This window comes from Gastrolobium bilobum, unplaced genomic scaffold (assembly GCF_033153095.1).
Source record: "Gastrolobium bilobum isolate Gb01-03AN ecotype WA unplaced genomic scaffold, APGP_CSIRO_Gbil_v1 utg8714, whole genome shotgun sequence".
Classification (NCBI taxonomy): Eukaryota; Viridiplantae; Streptophyta; class Magnoliopsida; order Fabales; family Fabaceae; genus Gastrolobium; species Gastrolobium bilobum.
In genome coordinates, this window is record NW_026897018.1 from 165,355 (window position 1) to 187,675 (window position 22,321).

Sequence of the window (22,321 nt, forward strand, 5' to 3'; positions counted from 1 at the left end):
TATAGGGGCATGGATCTGGATCCTCTCATGTGAAAAATTACATGACCATATCATGTGGGGAATCATAATCATACAAAGATGAATCAATGGTAATAAAAGAAGTGAGAGAAAAAATGTTAAAAAAGATAATTATAAAATCATACCCGTTAATTCACTTTTATATGATTGTGATCTTTTCACATGATATGTTCATGTGATTTTTTATATGAAAGAATCCATTTCCATAGGCAGCATAGAGTTGCACAGAATATATCGGCAGTTTTATTTATTTTACTTTGTGTGTGGGTGTTACACTCATTTAAAAAAGAAAAGAACAAAAAACAAAGAATACCCGGAACAATCAGATAAGAGGGCAACTTCAAAGCAGCAAAAGAAAAACCGAACAATAACTCATCATAGAAATAGTGAAATAAGCTCCTCCGCATATATAACAACATTCAACAACTGTTTTCCTTTTTAAACAGGCAAGGAACTAAGAAAAAGGGGCCCGGGAAGATAAAAGTAAAAGAACCACATTTTTTTTCACTACTACTGACCTTGGTTGAACTTTCTTTACAACTAGACATGACCTGGGGATACTCAGAGAAGAGAAGAAGAAGAAGAAGAAGAAACCCCTTTGAAGATGAGGAAATTCAGAGTCTCCAGAGTAAAGTATATGAAAGTTCCCTTGGAATGAGTGAAAAAACACCCAAAACTTGAACCTACCACAAATTGCCATCGAGAACCATATCTTGTATCAAACTCCTGCTAGTCAAAGAAACCATAAATTCAGTCAACAAAAGAAAACACTCAAAACATTAATGCCTACAAGTTTTGAAAGAACAACTCAATGCTTTGTATATCATTCAAGGAAGGGAGAAAAATGTAACCTTTTTTATGTGGGCAGCAATGGATTTGCAATCAACAACGTCATAGAGACCCAGAGCTTCAGAAGCAGATGCCATCGCTTGGATCTGCATCTTAACTGGCATATCAGTACCCTCTATCAAAGCTTTACCCTCCAACATCTTTTCGCCTGCCCAAGTGAACAATAGCACTCCTAAATTGCAGTTGCTGTTAAGCCTTATCTCCAATTAAAGCCCAGAAAGAGCTCTCTATTTATAATATGTCAACTTTCTGTTGAAGCATAAAGACCCATAAAGAGAAGAACGAAGAACAAGGCTTTGAAATTTTTACAGATACAGAAGCAGAAAACCAATCAGGTGAAAAATAAAATGCAGGTTTCATTATCTTGATAATCAGTGTAGTACAATGCCTTGAGAGCTCCCAATATATAGGAGAGAATACAAAGTAACAAACTCCTGTGAAATACGCAAGTGAGGGAGTCAGCAATAGAAAAAGGCAAACAACAGATAGCAGAAAAGAATAACAAACGAAAAATTACAAAATGGGAATTGTGTAACTGTGTATATATGTTAATACCCCCCTTCAAGATGGAGAGTGGATATTTGTAACTCCCATCTTGGAAAGAAGAAAGTTGAATTGTGAGGGATGAAGAGCCTTGGTGAACAGGTCCGCAAGTTGGTTGTTGGAAGAAACATGGAAAGTCTGCAGTGAACCTTTGGAAATGTGTTCCCTGATGAGGTGACAATCGATTTCAATATGTTTTGTACGCTCATGGTAGACGGGGTTGGCAGCAATGTGGAGGGCAGCCTTGTTATCACAGAACAGGTGTGCAGGAGAGGGATGAGCAATGTGAAAATCATGCAGTAAAGAGAGAATCCAGATAACTTCACAAGTGGCATTGGCCATAGACCGGTACTCAGCTTCTGCAGAAGACCTTGATACAGTGGATTGTTTCTTAGACTTCCAAGAAATAGGAGAGTTACCAATGAAAGCACAGAAGCCAGAGATGGAGCGGCGGGTATCAGGGCAGCTTGCCCAATCGGACGAGAAGAGGATACCTTGACCAACTGTGTGCTTGAGGTAGGCTAGAACACGATGGGCAGCCTGTAAGTGGGGAACTCTAGGAGCAGATAAAAATTGACTGAGTCAGTTCACAGCAAAGGACAGGTCTGGTCGAGTAAATGATAAATAAATCAGCTTGCCAATAAGTCTTCTAAAAGGAGTGGGGTCTGGCAGCAAGTCACCAGTATGTTGGGAAAGAGTCAGGTTTGGTTCCATTGGAGTAGATTTGGGCTTGCATCCAGAAAGACCAGTGTCATAAAGAATATCAAGAATATATTTGCGTTGACTGAGAAAGATGCCTGTGGATGACCGAGCCACTTCAACACCAAGGAAGTATTTAAGCGAGCCAAGATCCTTCAACCTGAAACAGCTATCAAGGGAAGAAATAAACTGCCGAATAGTGTTAGAATCATTGGAGGCAACAATGACATCATCAACATAAACAAGCACAGCAAGCATAATTGTGCCATTATATTTCAAAAAAAGAGAGTGATCCGTTGCAGATTGTGAAAGATTCATTGAAAGCAACGTGGAACTAAGCTTCTGAAACCATTGGCGAGAGGCCTGTTTGAGGCCATAAAGAGATTTCCTTAATCGGCAAACTGGATTTGGAGGAAGTGACGTGCTGTGACAGCCATAACCAGGAGGCAATTTCATATAAACCTCCTCACTGAGATCACCGTGAAGGAACGCATTATTGACGTCCAATTGGTGAAGAAACCAACCATGAATTGCAGAAAGAGCAAGAAGTAGGCGAACAGTGGTAGGCTTGATGACAGGAGAAAAAGTTTCAAAATAGTCAATGCCTTCCCTTTGAGAGTAACCTTGTGCAACCAAGCGAGCCTTGTACCTTTGAAGACTGCCATCAGCATTGCATTTGACGCGGTAAACCCATTTGCATCCAATATCTGATTTACCAGGGGGTAGGGAAACAATATCCCAAGTCTTGTTCTGCTCAAGAGCAGATATTTCATGTTGCATAGCAGTACACCATTCGGGTAACTGAGAAGCCTGGGAATAATGAGATGGTTCATAATGGGAGGACAAGGTATAAAAGCCAAGTGAGCAGGGGAAAGATGATGATAGGATAGAGAGTGGGACATAGGATGGGCTGTTGTGGTAGAACAGGCATAGTCCTTAAGGTAAGTAGGGGGATGAGTGGCTCTTGAAGGACGTTTGGGGACAGCAGCAGTGGTGAGTTGAGTAGGTAGGGATGTATCAGGTATGGAAACAAGAGGAGTAGAAGATATAGGAGAAGAGGCAAATGGAAAAACAGATTCAAAGAAAACGACATCCCGGGATATAAAGACTCGATTGGAATTGAGATCCAGCAGCTTATAACCCTTGTAACCAGCTGGGTAACCAAGAAAAACTGCAGGAAGAGCCCGAGGGGAGAACTTGTGTCTACTGCGGGTAAGTGTGGAGGCATAACAAAGACAACCGAAAACACGAAGGTGAGAGTATTTCGGCGGCTGTTTGTAAAGAAGAGTAAAGGGAGTATTATTGGACAAAACAGGAAAAGGTGTATGATTAATAAGATAAACGGAAGTTGAGACACACTCCTGCCAATAGGGGAGAGGGAGATGCGATTGGAAATGAAGAGCACGAGCAACATTTAGAATGTGCTGGTGTTTACGTTCGACCACAGAATTTTGTTGAGGTCTATCGACACAGGAGTGAAAGACTGCAATCCCTTTAGATGAAAATAAAGGAATGTTAAATTCAGGTGCATTGTCAGAACGGATAGACTTGATGGACACACGAAACTGATTCATAATGGATGTATAGAAATTAGTGAAAACTGAGGAAAAATCAGATTTGCATTTAAGAAAAAAAATCCAAGTGAAACGTGTGCAATCATCCACAAGTGTAAGAAAAAACCGAAAACCATCAATGGAGACAAGGGTGAATGGGCCCCAGATGTCACAGTGGATTAAGTCAAAAGGTTGAAGAGATAATTGTGGATTTAACAAAAATGGTAAGCACTTTTGCTTAGCTAAAGGACAAATATTACAATGTAAACTTTCAGAACAAGAACTCAAATGTAAAAATTCTTTCATTGATGATAAGACTGGTACAGAGAGGTGACCTAGTCTAGAGTGCCATAAGGCAACATTCTTTTGAACAACAGAAAAATAAAGGGGTGGGGGAACATGATTTGTGGGGAGAAGAGCAGCAGAATCAAGGATGTATAACCCACAAACCAGATTAGCAATCCCAATCATTTTGCCCGAGAGACGTTCCTGAAGAAAACAATGGGAAGACACAAAATGAGCAACAATGTCAGTATGACGAGTAAGAGCACCAATGCTCAACAGATTAAAAGAAAAAACTGGAACAAATAAAACATCAGTAAGGGTGAGAGAATCAGAAAAAAAAAACAAGACCCCTTGGAGGTCACCGGAACAACCGTTCCATTGGGAAGAGACACGGTGGATTCATATGTGGAAAGGGTGTGTGCTGATGATAAAGGAACACAGGAGACGTGATGAGTAGCTCCGGTGTCCAGAACCCAGCAAGAATAGGGCAAGGAAGAGGGGAACTCACCACTGAAGCTGGCAACGGTGGGGTTAATATCGAGATTTGGGGAAGGCGGTGGAGAAAAAGACGGTGAGGTGGGGTTCGATGAAATTAGGGTGAGGAGCTGTTGGTACTGATGTGGTGTAAAGGTATGAGAAGGGGAGGATGAATCAGCAATAGCTGAAACCCTGGCGTTTGAGTGAGGGGGTAGATTGGGCCTGGTCGATTTGGGCTTATACCCTGGTGGGTAGCCATGCAACTTGAAACATTTGTCTTTAGTGTGGCCCAAACCGTTACAATGGGTGCAGAAAGGGCGCTGACGGCGTGGAACTCCCCCAGTGGCAGCAGCAACGGAAGGTGGAGAAGCCATGGACGGTGGAGGAGCAACATCAGGAGTAACAGAGACCGAGGATGTAATCTCCCTCTGTCGTTCTTCTTGCAGAACCAAGGAGAAAACCTTGGACAAAGACGGAAGAGGATCCATGAGAAGGATCTGTGCCCGAATCGAAGAGAAGGAATCATTTAAACCCATGAGAAATTGCATGGCATGGTCCTGGTCACGATCACTGGTAATGGACCGTAAAGCACCACATGTACAAGGATAGGAAGGGGAGTAATCAAGAAGCTCATCCCACAAAATTTTCAAACAGGTGTAGTAAGTGTTTATAGAAAGGGCACCCTGATGCAGAGATGAGATCTGGAGTTTCAATTGAAATATACGAGGGCTGTTAGCTTGGTGAAAGCGATGATGAAGATCGGTCCAGATGTCATAGGCATTGGTAAAATACATCAAGCTATCAGCGATATCCTTGGAGACTGAGTTCAGAAGCCAGGAAATGACCATGGAATTACATTGATTCCAAGCATGAAACAGAAGATGGTCCTGAGAAGGACGAAGGAGAACACCATCAACAAAGGATGATTTGTTCTTTGCTGTAAGAGCTATAAGTGTAGCTCTGGACCAGGAGATGAAGTTCGAACCAGTTAGGGAATGAGTGACCAGAATCAAACCGGGATGATCACCATTACTGAGATAGTAAGGACTATTGGTGTCATCAACGGATTGAGATGGGCCAGAAGAACCTCCACCATTGGGATTAGAGGTATTACTATTAGCACCGCCACGAGCCATGGAAAAAGGCCAGAGCAGTGACTAGGAAAGAACTGTTAAATCTGATACCATTTTACAGATACAGAAGCAGAAAAGCAATCAGGTGAAAAATAAAATGCAGGTTTCATTATCTTGATAATCAGTGTAGTACAATGCCTTGAGAGCTCCCAATATATAGGAGAGAATACAAAGTAACAAACTCCCGTGAAATACGCAAGTGAGGGAGTCAGCAATAGAAAAAGGCAAACAGCAGATAACAGAAAAGAATAACAAACGAAAAATTACAAAATGGGAATTGTGTAACTGTGTATATCTGTTAATAGAAATCACCAAGCAAAAAACATGACTTCATTCCAAGTGTGAGGGAATCACTCAAATGACCAAATCAAGCTGGCACCAAGGCACACAATCCAACTTTTCTGAGCTTATTCAGGGATACGGACACGGACACACGACACAGGACACGACACGATATGTCGACACATTAATTTTAAAAAATGTCATAGTTCGACATGTTGGGACATGTTTTGATATTAAATAAAATTTGTAATATATATAATATAATTTATATTTAATACGTATAATAGTCCATAATAAGTCATATAACCAATTAAATATTTAAATTTCATAACATAAATATAAATATAAATAATTTTTCGTATTTTGTTAATTTTTAATGTCAAATTTCATAACAGAAAAAAAATTAATTTATAAATTATTTCTTTTATATTTAGTTAACAAAATAAAATAAAGATTTAAAAAAAAAAAAACACGTCCGAGCATGTTCTCAAATGTTGACCGCGTGTCGGAACGTGTCAAAAAATTAATTGCGTGTCTCCAAATGTTGACCGCGTGTTGGACACGTGTACATCCGTACATGTCGGAGCGTGTCCGTGTCAAATTTTAAAAAATTTGCGTGTCCGTGGATATGAGCTTATCTCTCCTTGATTACAGATATTTAGCCTTATTCACATCTATAACTATCGAGAGTGGATATTGTGACAACTTAAATATTCATACATAAATCAATATTAATTTGCTTATTAATAATGAAATTTTTACATATGACATCATCATATTAATTTTTTTACGTAAGAAAATAGTTGAGAGAATCCATTTCCATCCCATAGCTCTCTTGCTACCTCTCTCATACTTTTCGTCATGGTCATGATCGTGACTCACTGTGTCATATAAGGAAATTGATGCCAAAATCAACGAGTGAGAATCTAGGATAAAGCCGGTGAGGTCTAAAATAAAAGAAATTTTTGACAATTTTCTTTTTTTGCCTAAGAGCACCGTGCCTTGGAACTTGGATTGAACCAACTCAACTCACTTCTGACTTTCAAAACTTTCTTCCGCAACTAAAGGGGATTGAGTACAAATTTTTTTCTTTAGATGAACTAGCCTTAACCTCATGATAACGTGAATGTTTTTATTTCAGGATTGTCTATGATAATATACTATAAAATATAGTTTTCAGTGTTTTATCCAGTGCATAAATAAACTATTGTATATAATTTTACGAGTTTTATAAGAGTTATGTTGTAGAAAAAATGATTGTGTAATGTTATAGAGATTCGTTTTACGTGCCGTAATTTTTTTTCTTTAAAAGGTGTGGGCTCCACAAAATATTATGTGTAAAAAAAATTATTGTGTCATGTTAAATGACAAATACAAACCCCTAACTTTATAGGTGGCAAATTATAATTTTACATAATTGTACAATGGCTTTGGGTTTTCTCTTTTTTTCTTTTCTTTTTAAGCTGTAATTTCTAAATCACTATTTGTGTCAGCAGCACTCTACACTATTATTAAAATTTGGTTTTTTATTTTGGTAATGATTAAAATTTGTTTTTCTACTTTTCATACCCAACGTTATCGATTGTTGAATGGACATATGTTACTATTCGAAAATGTAAGATATTAAAAAAGTGAAAAGTGTTATGTTATTGGCCAAAAGAATTGGACAAAAATATCCACGTTATGAAATAGTATACTAAATTTGTTCTTCTCTGTGTTGTATGGATCAATATCAATTAATTTGAACTCCTGCCAACAACTGCAACACACAATATGATAGAATTTGCAATCCACTAACTCCTAAGGAAAAAAAATAAAAAAATAAAAAGGACAAATGTTTAGTAGTTTGTCCCTGTACCAGAGTAGATGTTACTTTATCATGCCTTTAATCTTTTGAGCGGTATCATACAATTTTTTTTTTTTTTTGATAAACAAATATCACACTGCTTTATTATTATTATTTTTATATAATGTGAATTGGATAAACTAAATTTTATTATGAAATAGATGACTCCAAAACCAAATCCTATCCTTATCTTATGACAATTGATTCAAGCTCTACTGCACGCTGATGTTTGCTAATTGTAACTCTGTGTGTGTCATAAAGACAGTCATTTTACGTATGCCAACAGATTCATTATATACTCGGGCCCGTTTCAGAATGGGGATTAAGCATGTTTGGATTATAATTTGTACACTTTACGTTAATTACGTTTTATTTACAAACAATATATTTGACATAATCATAATTAATTTTATTTACTTGGATGAGTAGTTTTTCTGTCTTCCTTGGTTCTTGCTCCCAGTTGCATGCTGAGCTCTGGGCTATTTTCCATGGACTAGCTTATACCTGGAAGCAAGGTTTAGAAGAGAATTATTTTGGAATCTGACTCTTTACAAGCTTTAAGCTTTCTTACCAATACTAGTAATGATACTCGAGAGCTCTGTAACTAAGATTCGAATTTCCCTCTAAAAAAAATTGGACTGTTTTGTTGAATCGGATCCCAAGAAAGTGTAACACATGTGCGGATTGGATAGCAAAACAGGGCAGTGGATGATCCTCTTGGTCTTACTGTTTTCTCATCCCCTCACAATGACATTATCAACCTGTTAGTTGCTAACTTACTGGACCCTGGGGTTGATGCTGATGGTGTTTAGGAGGCTTAGTCCTTCGTTTTTTTTCTCTGATGTTTCTGTCTTTTGTTTCGTTTCCTGTTATCTGTTAGTCTTTCTTGTTGTTTGTCTTGGGGCTTTGCCCCTTTTTGTACCCAAAAAAAAAAAAAATAATAATAATTTTATTAAAGATGATTTGGAATTTTAAACTATAGTGTAAATAAAAGTAAAAAAATTGCAAAATATCATCAAATTATAAGATGCAAATCTTTTTTTATTTTTAACATTTACCTTTTTAAAAATAAAGCTTATGCAAACAAGTAACGAGTAAGAGGACGGTATATATTAAAATGAAGTATTAAAAATAATAAAATAAAGAACGTCAGTTAAAAATATAACACATGGGAAATATTTTTTTTACTGGGAAGAAAAGATTTCTAAAAATATGGAAGGAAAAAATTTTTGTCGGGTAAATTATAAAAAGATATTTTGTAGGACAAAATTCTGTCGGGAATATTAAGTTAATTTTACAAATGTTATGTTTGGTTATTTATAAAATATTGATGGAAATCTTGACCTAAATGACAAAATTACCCTTATTTTTTAATTTTGAAATGACAAAATTGACGTCAAAAAACTTGACACTACTATCCTTTATCTCCGGTAAGCAGTTCTTATTATTATTATTATTATTTTGTTTGTTCCATAATGCAAAATCCTGACAACTTCAATTGAGCTAAGACGAAGATGCTGATGTATTATGTGAAGACATTTTGGTCTCCAAATTTTAGTACAGGAATCTGAGATGTGGGGAAAAATAAAAATCATGGGGCAAATGGGTTTATTTTTTAGCAATGAGTAGTTAGAAATTAAAATGATGGAGAATTTTTTTCCCACAATTGTTTTAACAAAAACTCATAAGTCATAACAAACATGGGAATAAAATTTCTCACCCCCACTTTCTCACATTTTCCTCAAAAAGCTGATACCAAACACCCTCTTAAGTTGATTTAAAAGATATATGTATAATATAAATACAAGTATAACTGGGGTAGGTGCCGTAATTTCAGATCCACATTTATATCCATAAATACATATAAATAATTACTACGGTTTGAATCCAAATTTATTTGATGAGTAAAAATTATAGCATTTATCGGTAATTTATGAGGAGATCTATCGTAACCGACTCCAATTGCCATCTCAGACTCTCATATATGTCACTATGTATTTAATGTATCGTAAATAGTAATTATGTAGTCATTTATTAATAATTATGTAGTCATTTATTTGTATTTATTTAGTCCGTTACTTGTATATTGGGCCAAGCCCATTAGGTCAAAATTAGGTCAAGAAGTCTCTATAAATAGAGACCCCTATGTACAGATTCAAATAAAAATCAATAATATTTCATAACCCTTTTTCAAGTTGGTATCAGAGCTCTCGATCCTGAGGGCTCTACTTCCGCGCCTATTGTCTTTTTTTTTTTACAAAACCCTAATTTCTTTGCCTCTTGCCGCCATTAGCCGCCACCGGAAAAAAATTTTCGGGGACCTTTTGGACCAAGGGGACCACTGTTGACCTTCTTTTTTTTCGTTCTATCATTCTACGCAACGTTCCTCCGCCACAAACGACCCAAACATCTCCGACCGCCTTCAACCAGGTCTGTCTTCACCGTTTAGAACCCTTTCCGGTGACTTTTCAACCGCAACCACCCACAGACAGGTGCGCGCTCACCGGACGACCACACCGGAAATATTTCAGCCGGAGAAGCCTTGCCACGCGCTTTCACGCGCCGCCTCTTTGTCCGCGAGTGAAGCCCACGCGCAGCTGCTTTCTCCGGCGCGTGGAGGCGCGTCCGGCGGTGTTTCTGGACCGGACCACCACCATTCTTCTCGTCTCCTTGTTCTCTTTCTGGATCTGTGTTGTTTTCTCAGATCGGACATCGTTTGGTATTTTTTCCGAATTTTTTGGCTTCTTAGAGCCTTTTTCGTTGACTGTTTTTTGTGCAGTATGACCTCTTCTCAAAGGAGTTCCTTTACAAAGTTTTATGATGGTGCATCTTCTAAACCTAAGAGAGATGATCGATGGTGTTCTTATTGTAAAAGAACAGGTCATATCAAGGATTTATGCTTTCGCCTCCATGGAAAGCAAACTGTCTTAGAAAAGATGGCAATGATGTGTGGTCAAGCGCATTTTACTTCCTTTGGAATAACTCCTGCACCTAATGAAACCCAACCTGCATTTCGTCTAGATGAGTTAGAACGGCTCCGAACCATCCTTGATTATCTGAGTAAGCCATCTGATACTAGTGCTTTGGCTTTGACTGGTATGAGCCCCAAAACTCATTCTTTCCTTTCTTCATGTAATGATTTTAAACATTCCTGGGTTGTTGATTCTGGTGCTACTGATCATATGGTTGTTGTGCTGACTCCTTTGCTTCTTATCATCCTACCATTGGAACTCATACTATAGCCATAGCTGATGGCTCACATACATCAGTTGCGGGTTCTGGTGACATAAACTTACAACAGTCCTTACATCTTAAAAATGCTCTTCATGTTCCTAAACTCTCCACGAATCTTCTTTCTATTCATAAAATTACAAAAGATCTGAATTGTACTGTAACCTTCTTCCCTACCCATTGTGTTTTTCAGGATCTCGCCACGGGGAAGACGATTGGTAGTGCTAAAGAGCAAGGTGGGTTGTACTATCTGGTGTCACAATCTCCCGCAAATAAAGTAACAGATCACATCTTGATGTCTCATGGTCAATCAACTGCTGATTCTTTGATTTGGCTTCATCATAAGCGCTTGGGACATCCTCCATTTGGTTTACTCAAGTCTTTATTTCCGTCATTGTTTTTATCTAAGCCTGTTGAGTCTTTTCATTGTGATGTTTGTGAGTTTGCTAAGCATCATCGTGTGTCTTTTCCTTCTAGTAGTACTAAGAGTGTTGAACCTTTTGATCTTATTCATTCTGATGTTTGGGGTCCTTCTAAAGTCCCTCATGCTTCTGGAAATAGATGGTTTGTTTCTTTTATTGATGATTGCACTCGTGTAACTTGGGTTTACTTAATGCATGAAAAGTCTGAGGTACCACATCTGTTCTTTCAATTTTATAAAATGGTTGAGACCCAATTTGGTAGAAAAATCAAGAGACTAAGAACAGATAATGGTACTGAATATGTTAATCACAGTTTTTCCCAATTTATACGAAATCAAGGTATGATTCATGAACTTACTTGTGTAGACACCCCTCAACAAAATGGGGTTGCTGAAATGAAAAATCGTCACCTTCTTGAAGTTGCTCGTGCCTTACTGTTTCAAACACATGTACCCAAATGCTATTGGGGAGATGCCATTCTTACTGCAGCGTTCTTGATAAACCGTCTACCCACTCGGGTTCTCGATCATGTAAGTCCTATTCACTCCATGACTTCTTTTTTTCCTTAAGTTCCAACTTTGCAAAGTCTTCCTCCTCGAGTGTTTGGGTGTGTTGCCTTTGTTCATATTCATAAACAGCATTGCAGTAAGTTGGATCCTAGGGCTCTTAAATGTGTCTTCCTTGGATATGCTCCTGATAAGAAGGGCTACAAGTGTTATCACCCTGGTAGTCGGAAATTTTTTGTTTCTATGGATGTTACATTTCAGGAATCTGAGTCCTTTTTCCAAGGTCCTCATCTTCAGGGGGAGAATAATTCACTAGAAGACTCATCACCTTCCTTCTTTGAATTTGAATCTTCAGTGTCTACTCCTTCACCTGAGTCAGTGTCTCTTCCTCTTGTTCCTGTTCCCAATGTGTCTATGTCTGATCCTCCTGTGACTGATCCTCCTATGACTGATACACAGCCCGCATTGCCTCAGCAGCAACCTCAATCGTCTGAACCACTGGTAAGTCCTGAATCTCATATTTCTGATCATGATACTTCTGATGACTTACCCATTACTACTGATTCTGATGATTTACCCATTGCTCTTAGAAAAGGAAAAAGATCATGTCCCAAGAAATCTTGTTCCTCTTGTACTCAATACTCTATCTCCAATTTTGTTTCCTCTGCTAATCTGTTTGTACAGCACAAAAGCTTTGTTTCAGCACTAGACTCTATTGCAATCCCAAAATCAGTACATGAAGCCTTGAAAGATGGGAATTGGGCTCAAGCCATGCAATAGGCAATGAATGCATTGGAGAAAAATAAAACATGTGAGGTTATTGATAGACCTACTGGAAAGAAAGCAGTAGGGTGCAGATGGGTTTATGCCCTGAAATATAATTCTGATGGAACTCTTGAGAGATACAAAGCTCGATTAGTTGCCAAAAGTTTACTCTCAAACCTATGGCATTGATTATGAAGAAACATTTGCTCCAGTTGCAAAGATGAATACGGTGAGAGTTTTGTTATCCCTTGCTGCCCATTACAATTGGGATATAAACCAATTTGATGTGAAGAATGCTTTCCTCAATGGTGAGTTAGAAGAAGTCTACATGGAAATTCCGCCTGGTTTTGATTCTATGAAGGGAGAAAATAAAGTTTGTAAATTAAAAAAGGCCTTGTATGGATTGAAGCAGTCACTCGTGCCTGGTTTGGAAAGTTTACTAAGGTTATGATGACCTTAGGATATAAACAAAGTCAAGGAGATCACACTCTTTTTTTCAAGCACTCCCAAAATGGGAAGCTTACTGTGCTCCTTGTATATGTTGATGATATTATTATCACAGGTGATGATTTTGTGGAGAGACAGATTCTGCAAACACGGCTTGCCTCTGAGTTTGAAGTCAAAGACCTTGGAAAACTGAGATATTTCCTAGAGATAGAAGTAGCTCATTCGAGCAAAGGAATCTTTATCAGCCAGAGGAAATATGTTCTTGATCTTCTCAAAGAAGCAGGAAAGCTCGGGTGTAAACCCTCTAATACTCCTATTGAGCAGAATCACAAGATGTGCTATGAAGAAGAGAGTCCTCCAGTTGATAAAGGACAATATCAGCGGCTAGTTGGGAAATTGATATATTTGGCCCATACTAGACCAGACTTAGCTTATGTTGTTAGTGTTGTCATTCAGTTTATGCACAATCCAAAGGAGAAACATATGCAGGCAGTAGAGAGAATTCTTCAGTATCTGAAAGGTACTCCTGGTAAAGGGTTGTTATTCCGACGTGATGGCAATCTATCTTTAGAAGTCTACACAGATGCTGATTATGCTGGATCCGTGACTGACCGTTGTTCTACCACTGGTTATTGCATGTTTCTTTGTGGTAACTTGGTGACATGGAGAAGTAAGAAACAAGATGTGGTCACCAGATCAAGTGCAGAAGCTGAATTTCGAGCTATGGCTCAAGGCATTTGTGAGTTACTGTGGCTGAAAATTGTACTTGATGATCTAAAAATAAAATGTGAGGGACCTATGAAGCTGCTATGTGATAATAAGTTCGCTATTTGTATAGCTCATAATCCAGTTCAACATGATCGGACTAAACATATTGAGGTCGACCGCCATTTCATCAAAGAGAAACTTGATAACGGGTTGATTACCACTCCATACATTCCCATTGGGCGTCAATTAGCTGATCTATTGACAAAGGAGCTTCCTTCAGATAGATTTCAAGAACTTGCTAGCAAGCTGGGAATGATAAATATCTATTCCTCAGCTTGAGGGGGAGTGTTGTAAATAGTAATTATGTAGTCATTTATTTATATTTATTTAGTCCGTTACTTGTATATTGGGCCAAGCCCATTAGGTCAAAATTAGGTCAAGAAGTCTCTATAAATAGAGACCCCTATGTACAGATTCAAATAAAAATCAATAATATTTCATAACCCTTTTTCAAGTCTATGTCAGTCATTATGAACACATCAGCAAGCACTAGCAGGTCAACAGCCCAAGACCCAGATACGGACTAGCACGAATGATTGCTTAGAAATTTTAATTTCTAGATAGTTATCATATATTACTCGTTTATAGTATATACTATATAATTATGGGGTATTAATTTCTCCATAGAAACTTTCCCCTTCCAGCAGAGACAAAGATATATGAACCCATTAGATAAAAAAAAAACACACACACACATGTCACGATTTTTTATGGGTGTGCTGTTTTTCTTCCTAAAACATACCCCTATAATTATATAGTTTATCTACTCAATAATATATTGGGTAAGACAACAAATTTAAATTTTGGACCAGGATTCGTTACCATTTGCATAGTCTCGTTAGTTTTGAAGGTTGCTCGTTATGTGATCACCGATCAGGGCTAAAGCATTATGGAATATAATGTTGTGGTTCACAAAAAAGAGCTGTGATTCCTGTCAGTCATATCCATCAGCTATTGGAACTTAGCAGATAAATGAATGGTAGCACCACTGTGTATTATTTTTTCTTCAGCAGGTCATCACAGGATAATGCCAATAACTACCATCCTAATGCAGATTCAGACTTACGAGATTTTTTGTTGTTGTTGTTGGACTACTGACTTTTGTGTGTGTGTTTGGGAAGAGAGCGTGTGATTTTCAACCCCTTTTGATGATGTGTCCATACAAATGTGACTATGATTCCACCGAAAAAAATAAAATAAACGAAGGCCTGAATGTATCATGGAGCAAATATTTATACGGAAATGGATCTCTCATCTTATATTTTCGCGTAAAAAGATTATTTGGAAATTTTATATTTTTTACATGATAAGATCACACAAAAATTCCATAATCAGTGCTCCAAACGAAGCAAAGAAGTTTGATGTAAAATCATTGTCTTGAAGAAACAAAGCAGCGACAGCTTCTGGTTATTAACCTAAATCAGCTCCAATTTTCTAAACAACAATTTGTCAAAACAATTACATAGCAAAGCCGTTGCACTAAGCACACCTACTTAATTTCGGAGAGCGTTGCTCTAACATAATACGAATATTAAACATATTCATTTTGCTACATAATTAACATATCACAGTGGCCTAGTGGGCTCATAACCCACAGTCACCAGGAGGATCCAAACCTGACTTTGACAAAAAAAAAATGAAATGAAATGAAAAAGCTTTATGTATATAGTATACGAGCGTTTATCATTTTAAATATTATAATTTTGTATTATATTAAGTGAAATAATTATATTTTGATATTTTTTATCTTCTCTCTCCTTTACCATACTTTTTTTGTGTCTTTCATTCTAATTTTGTAAAGACAAGAGAAGGTAAAAAACCCATCAAAATACATTCTTTTCATTTAGAAGAATACAAAGTTATATTATTTAAGGGCAATATTAGTCTTCTGTGAAAAGGTTGTCTCCTGTACATACATCGGTAGTTGTGATGTTCTTTTTTTTTATTCTTTCTCCTGATGGGCCCCACCTCAAGTTGAGTGTGCAAGTGCAAGACACAAAAATGTGTTCATGTGACATAAGAGTATAATTACCCATTATTTAAAGGGAAATATTATTCTCCTTTTACATAAGGTAACTTATCTCATTTTCTCTCACTTCGATTTTCGCACTCCACTTTTTTCTTCTTTTTCTTTTTTTCTTGCAATGGTGGGATCCACCCATTTTCTCTCTACCACATAAGATAACTATCTTATGTGGAAGGAGATTAATAAAACCCTTATTTAAAATAACAAATGTTTTTAACATGGTATATTTATTTCTTACAATGTATGATACAATTTGGGCTTGTCGATTCTAACATTATTTGGGTCAAATGTGGGCTTTTGTTGGAATTTTTGCCAGAATAGTATATAGTTGTAAACAGCCTTTGTCATCAGAGCATCCCAAAGATTGTAGGCCGGACGAGCTCAGAAGCGGGAGCACTTCAGGCCCAATTATATCTAACCCAAAAAATTCCCTTCTTGTGTCATTACTCAAGTACGAGTATTTTCCTACCAGAATTCTTTTTTTCCGAACCTAAGTGTTATTATTGTATTTTTTTTTCCATATCAATACATTTAAAAAATAAAAAAATTGGTTGTAATAATCATCAAATACAAATTTGTTTCAAAACCCAAAGAATGCTACATTAAATCCCAGTAATTGCTTGTGAAAACACATCTTTATGCTCCTCACATACACAAAAAATGCATTAAAAATAAACTGAAATGAACGCATGTGCTTCATCAATCCCCGGAACCTACAAAACTAATTTAAATCTTCTGGGTCCTTTTGCTATCTCTTTCCCCCTCTCTAATTAAAGGCTAGCAATTCAGCATAAAAAAAATATTAATTGAAAGATAAGTTATTGATAATTAAGCAAAAAATAAATATTTTCAATAAATTGTTAATTTTTATTTAGAAAAACAATAATGAGACAGAGAAAACGAGCACAGAAGATTTTAACTCACGTTTTATACATTAAAAGTGTAACAAGTTATTTACCAAAAAAAAAGTGTAACAAGTTTTGTATTTGGGTATACATTCAGTATATTGTTAAATTCTCATGTTGTGTTTTTTGACTCTCTTCTTTGTTAAGCTACTTATGCAGTTTTTGTCATTCATAATCCGCACTGATCCAACAGACACTACACATCACAAATAAATTATAAAACGTACCTAAAATGATAACAAATAAAAACACATTGCAGTATAGATAGCGATGAAAGTGGGCTGAGCTGGGCCAAACTTTATCCCGAAAAGTTCAAGCTTACGCAAAAAATTTTCAATTTGGCCTGGCTCAAGCCTAGTACGAGTCTAACTGTTAGCCTGTCTTGACCCGTTTATAAAAAAACAAATGGTCTGACCTAATCCGTTAGCCTGTTAATTTTTAACTTCCAACTAGAACCATGAATCAACTTTACAAAATACTCAAATTCTGTTGCTAAACCAAAAATCATAATTTCAACATTCAAACAGAATCATGAATCACAACAAAACTCATACAATCTGCATTTAAGTCAATTTCAAGAGCAAAATGCTCAAACTAAATAACATATATTTCATCAGATCCAACAAACAAATCTATACAAATTAAAATAACTACGTGAATTCAACAAACATATCATGATGTTTGTAATAAGTATAACATCTCCCAAAAACCTTTTAATATATTCATATACACAATCTAACATGTTGAGATGTTGGTTTCTCCGACATAAGAAATAAAGTCAAATTTCTATTAAAATATAATTAAGTTATAAATAATTGCAATTGATTAAATAATATATCTTTTGTTTTTTCTTCGAGTCATACTTATTCTATTTTATTTTATTTAAAATAAATAATATAATATAGGCCGGCCTATAGGTTTATAGGCCAGACTTTGTGAAAGTGAGCCTACGGCCTTTTTATTAAACAAGCTTTTTCAAGGTTCAAGTCCGGCCTATTTTACGAAATATACTAGGTCAGTCCTGACTTGACGTAGGCCGAGCCGTAGACCCCTGTAGGCCGGCCCGACCCAGTTTCACCCCTAATTATAGACATAAAGAAATACAAGACGACCCGGAATCTAATTACGTAAGTGATTAAAAAAAATATAAAAAAGTAAGTAATTTAAAGCAAAATCATATGTGAGTTTTTAAACTTTTTCCTAATTTTTATTTAGAGGAAACACACAAAGCGAGCACAGAAGATAAACTCACGTTTTATACTTAAAAGTGTAACAATTTTTGTATTTGGCTACACAAGTAACATTCAGTATATAATTATCCATCACATCACCTTTTTGGATCAAAGAGAAAGAATGTTAAAAAAAATTTGAAGAGAGAAAAAATGTTAATCTAACACTAATTAGATAGATAATAAGTTGGTAGTGGAAAATTTTGGTAGCGAGAATATCCGTATTCATAGTTAAATTCCAAGTTCTGTTTTTTTCACTCTCTTTTTTGTTTAGCTACTTATGCGGTTTTTGTCATTCATAATTCGCACTGATCCAACAGACACTACACATCGAGAATAAATTATAAAACGTACCTAAAATGATAACAAATAAAAACACATTGCAGTATAGACATAAACAAATACAGGAGGAGCCGGAATCTAATTAGGTAGTTTGTCCAACTCCTATAATTGAAGGTTCAAGCATTATTTTTTCGTAAGTGGTCGTGCCCCACAAAGAAAAAAGACAAGATAATAAACTATTGTTTTTTTTATTTGAATATTTTTAGAGCACTAATAAAACAAGCTGCCGACACTCATTCCCGAACCTGCCAATTTCAGTAGCCAGTGAGGTTTGGTTCCGAGCCTTTCAATATTATTATCCGTTACTTTATTTACTCTTTAAAGCATAAGGACTTGAATGGATTGGCTTTTACAGTGGCATAGCTTCTCTTTCCTTTCATTCATTCCATGCATACAAACTCTCTCTCACACTTTTCCACTCTCTCATTGTCTGTCACTTGTATTTAATTCTTACCATTATCTTTGTTGGCATTTTTTGTGTTTGTTACTTGTTGGAGGTTGCTTTTTATTTTGCTAATACATGCATAAAGTCTATCCACCCTGCTTTCCAGTGGTCTAGGCTCATGAATTCAGGGGCACAAGTTCTAAAGATTGTTGTCTAGTACCAGTGTCAAAGATTTTCTGGGGTATCATTCAATTCTCTAATTTGGATGCACTTGAAGTATATCAGGTGACAAGTAAGGTTTTTGTTGAATACCCGGCTTTTTTCATATATACTAAGTGATGATGCTGTCAACAAAATCTGAATCCGACATAACTAGCTTAGCCCCATCTTCACCTTCAAGATCTCCAAAGCGCCCTGTGTACTATGTACAGAGTCCTTCGAGGGACTCTCACGATGGGGACAAGTCATCTTCAATGCAGGCCACTCCAATATCAAACAGCCCCATGGAGTCACCTTCACACCCTTCTTTTGGGCGTCACTCCAGGAACTCATCTGCTAGCAGGTTTTCTGGGATTTTCAGGTCATCTTCTGGAAGGAAAGGTAATAGAAAGAGGAATGATAAGGGATGGCCTGAGTGTGACGTGATTCTTGAAGAAGGGTCTTATCATGAATTTGAGGACAAGGCTTTCACTAGGCGCTTCCAAGCCTTGATTGCTGTTCTTACTTTTGTGGTTGTCTTCTCTGTGTTTTGCTTGATCATATGGGGTGCTAGCAGGCCTTACAAGGCAGAAGTTACTGTCAAGGTAAGCAAATTTTTTCACTTTTGTAAGGAGTAAATTTATGCCACTCTTCTGTATTTTCTTTTAATGCAAAAGTAGTTGCTGTTACTGGTACATGATAAATTGGGAGTAAAAATTTTGTGACTTTTCTTGGTGAACCACTTTTCTGATAAAGTCATCAAAGATGATATGAATGCTAATTCAGAATCTGTTAAGACACTGTTACTATAACTCGATTAGCTCTTGCATTTACTCCAACTATGGAGTATTAATGTTTAGGAGATAATACTCATGAAGCAAATCATAGGATCAAAGGAGTCCTGTGAGGTCTAGGATTATAACTAGTCTCTAATTACTTGCTAATTACAAGCTACCTTCGCAAATTAAATAGTACTCCTTGACATTGTGATTCTTGCAGAGCTTGACAGTACATAATCTCTATGTTGGAGAGGGTTCAGACTTCACTGGTGTCCCAACAAAGATGCTGACAGTTAATGGCACTTTACGCATGAGCATCTATAACCCTGCTACATTTTTTGGCATCAATGTATACTCCAACCCCATCAATCTTGTCTTCTCAGACATCACGGTTGCAACTGGTGAGGTATGAATTCTTTCCTGACTGCCAAGACATTAACATAAAATAGTAACATTTAAAATGTATCAAGTAACATCTACATTCAAGTCCTTTCTTGGCACGTAAATAAGTAACATCTTATTGTCCTTGTAACTACTTGCAGCTGAAGAAATACTATCAGCCAAGAAAAAGTCACCGTATTGTATCAGTGAACCTGGAAGGTAATAAGGTTCCTCTGTATGGGGCTGGATCCACCATAACAGTATCCCAAACTGGTGTTGAAGTTCCACTTAAATTGAAGTTTGAAATCCGTTCCCGAGGAAATGTGGTGGGTAAACTGGTAAGGACGAAGCATCATAAGGAAATCACTTGTCCCTTGGTCATCAACTCTTCTGGATCAAAACCAATCATGTTCAACAAGAATTCATGCACATTCGACTGATCCATTTCCATTTTAGGAGTTCATCTGTCTTGAGATTGTAACTTCAAATTTGTATAATCTACAGTTTGTGAGTGTTTCCGAGTTTCAGGAAGTCCATTTACAAGAGGAGCAAAATGTGCACTTGGAAAATCCTTCCTACATAAACTTGTTACTCTTGTGAGCCTCATGCAAATAAATGCTTGTAAATTTGTACATGCATGCATATATAAATTGAAGGGACAATTCTTGAGTTCATGTCACCATCATCTTCTAATGGGTATTATAGAAAACCCAAGTGAAATTGGTAAAGTATATATATATTGGTAAAGTATAGATTGGCAAATGTACATTTACTCACAGGTGTTACTGTCACAAATCACAATCGATGGGGAACCATTTTCTAATGGCTGAGACAGTTTGTGAATAAATATAAAAAACACCTATAAAAACCAAAAGGGATTGATTCAAGTATTATATGTTTAATTTTGTTTAAACAAGGTCTAGGATTTAAGTCTATCTGAATGTAAAAGATTTTTTTTTGGGAGAGTTAGTCCCATCATAATGTGGATATTCCAATCTCAAATAGGATTATCTCAAGTGGAGGATATCCATAATTTATCCAAAATAAAAAATCCTATAAAAGAGATGCGTTTCAAGTAATACATGGGTCAAGGAGTTTTGTTACTTTGATTACTTAGTTTGGAAACCCATAAAGTTAGGTACACCGTTATGATTCAAAGAGAGACTTAATTTTTTTTTTTTTTTTATAACAGAGAGACTTAATTTTGGTTACAGGCAAAGCATGTAAGAATCATTAACCCGCTGAAAAAGTTAGGCAAAATTATATATATATCGTTTTAAAGAAGTTAGGTTTATTTTTTCCTTTCCCTTTTTAAATATTCTGAAGTCCATTCATTTCTCAGCCGGCACATCTATCCTTCTATACATAATTAGAAGAGAGAAACCACTAGATGATAAAAATGTCACGTGTCTGCTTTAGACTCCATGAATCAGTTTTGTTTTCACACTGAATCGGTTAATAATAATGATAATGTTAAAAAAATTTGCCACATGTCTGCTTTAGACCCCATGAACTAGTTTCTTTTTCACACTTAATTAGTTAACAACAGTAATAATAATAAATTAATAAAAAATAATAATATATACCAGTGATGGAAACTAAATAAAAACAGAAATTATATGCAAATAAAAAATAAATGAAAAATCTATCTATATATAATATATGGGTAAAGTGTGTGTCATTTTAAAGATGTAAAGTTGTGTCATTTTAAGAGAGAGAAAGATATAGATAAAGAAGGAGAGAGAGTTGACAAAAAAAATAAAGGTGTGGGTCCCACCTCTTTGTGAAAGTGAAAGGATATAAGTTGTGTCATTTAAAAGGATAAACATTTTTTCCATAATATATAACTAGTAACTAGAAGAGAGAAACCATTAAAGAACAAAAGTGTCACGTGTTAGCTTTAGACCCCGTGAGTAGGGGTGTTAATGGGCCGAGCCGAGCCGAGCTCTCCTCTTAAAAGGCTAAGTCTGTGTTTAGATGTGTCAGCCTGACCAAGCCTGTTATCTGTTATAAATATAATTATTGGCATGTGGCCTGACTTGTTTACAAAAAAATAAAAGCTTGATTTAGCCTGTTTTAAAAAAAATAAGACAATGAAAGTTTATCCAAACAGAATATATAATCAACAACACTAACAATTCCATAAATATTTATAAATTCAAGGTATATCCAAACAGCATAATATAGAACAAAATCATTCAAAAATTCTGTTTAACCAAAAAAATAGGATGAAATGGATTGAGGAGAAAGAG

The 22,321-nt window shown here is 36.3% G+C and overlaps 2 protein-coding genes across 2 annotated transcripts; one reads left to right on the top strand and one right to left on the bottom strand.

Annotated features, from left to right (window-relative positions):
• Positions 1-575: 575 nt before the first annotated feature.
• Positions 576-1,007, bottom strand: LOC133303455 (dynein light chain 1, cytoplasmic-like). Its single transcript, XM_061503365.1, has 2 exons — positions 870-1,007; positions 576-744 (listed from the first exon to the last, which is right to left on the bottom strand). Exons 1-2 carry the CDS (start codon positions 1,005-1,007, stop codon positions 580-582), a joined length of 303 nt encoding a protein of 100 aa, XP_061359349.1. The 3' UTR covers positions 576-579.
• Positions 1,008-18,802: 17,795 nt separating this feature from the next.
• On the top strand, positions 18,803-20,713 carry LOC133303451 (uncharacterized). The gene is made up of 3 exons (XM_061503360.1): positions 18,803-19,514; positions 19,909-20,094; positions 20,231-20,713. Exons 1-3 carry the CDS (start codon positions 19,050-19,052, stop codon positions 20,507-20,509), a joined length of 930 nt encoding a protein of 309 aa, XP_061359344.1. The 5' UTR covers positions 18,803-19,049; the 3' UTR covers positions 20,510-20,713.
• Positions 20,714-22,321: the final 1,608 nt, after the last annotated feature.

Excerpts from the sequence above, each read along its gene's own strand:
- LOC133303455 (XM_061503365.1), bottom strand. The coding sequence starts at position 1,007 with ATGTTGGAGGGTAAAGCTTTGATAGAGGGTACTGATATGCCAGTTAAG. Across the intron at positions 745-869 it reads TTGCTGCCCACATAAAAAAG|GAGTTTGATACAAGATATGG; the intron begins GTTACATTTTTC and ends TTTGACTAGCAG.
- LOC133303451 (XM_061503360.1), top strand. The coding sequence starts at position 19,050 with ATGATGCTGTCAACAAAATCTGAATCCGACATAACTAGCTTAGCCCCA. Across the intron at positions 19,515-19,908 it reads AGGCAGAAGTTACTGTCAAG|AGCTTGACAGTACATAATCT; the intron begins GTAAGCAAATTT and ends TGATTCTTGCAG. Across the intron at positions 20,095-20,230 it reads TCACGGTTGCAACTGGTGAG|CTGAAGAAATACTATCAGCC; the intron begins GTATGAATTCTT and ends AACTACTTGCAG.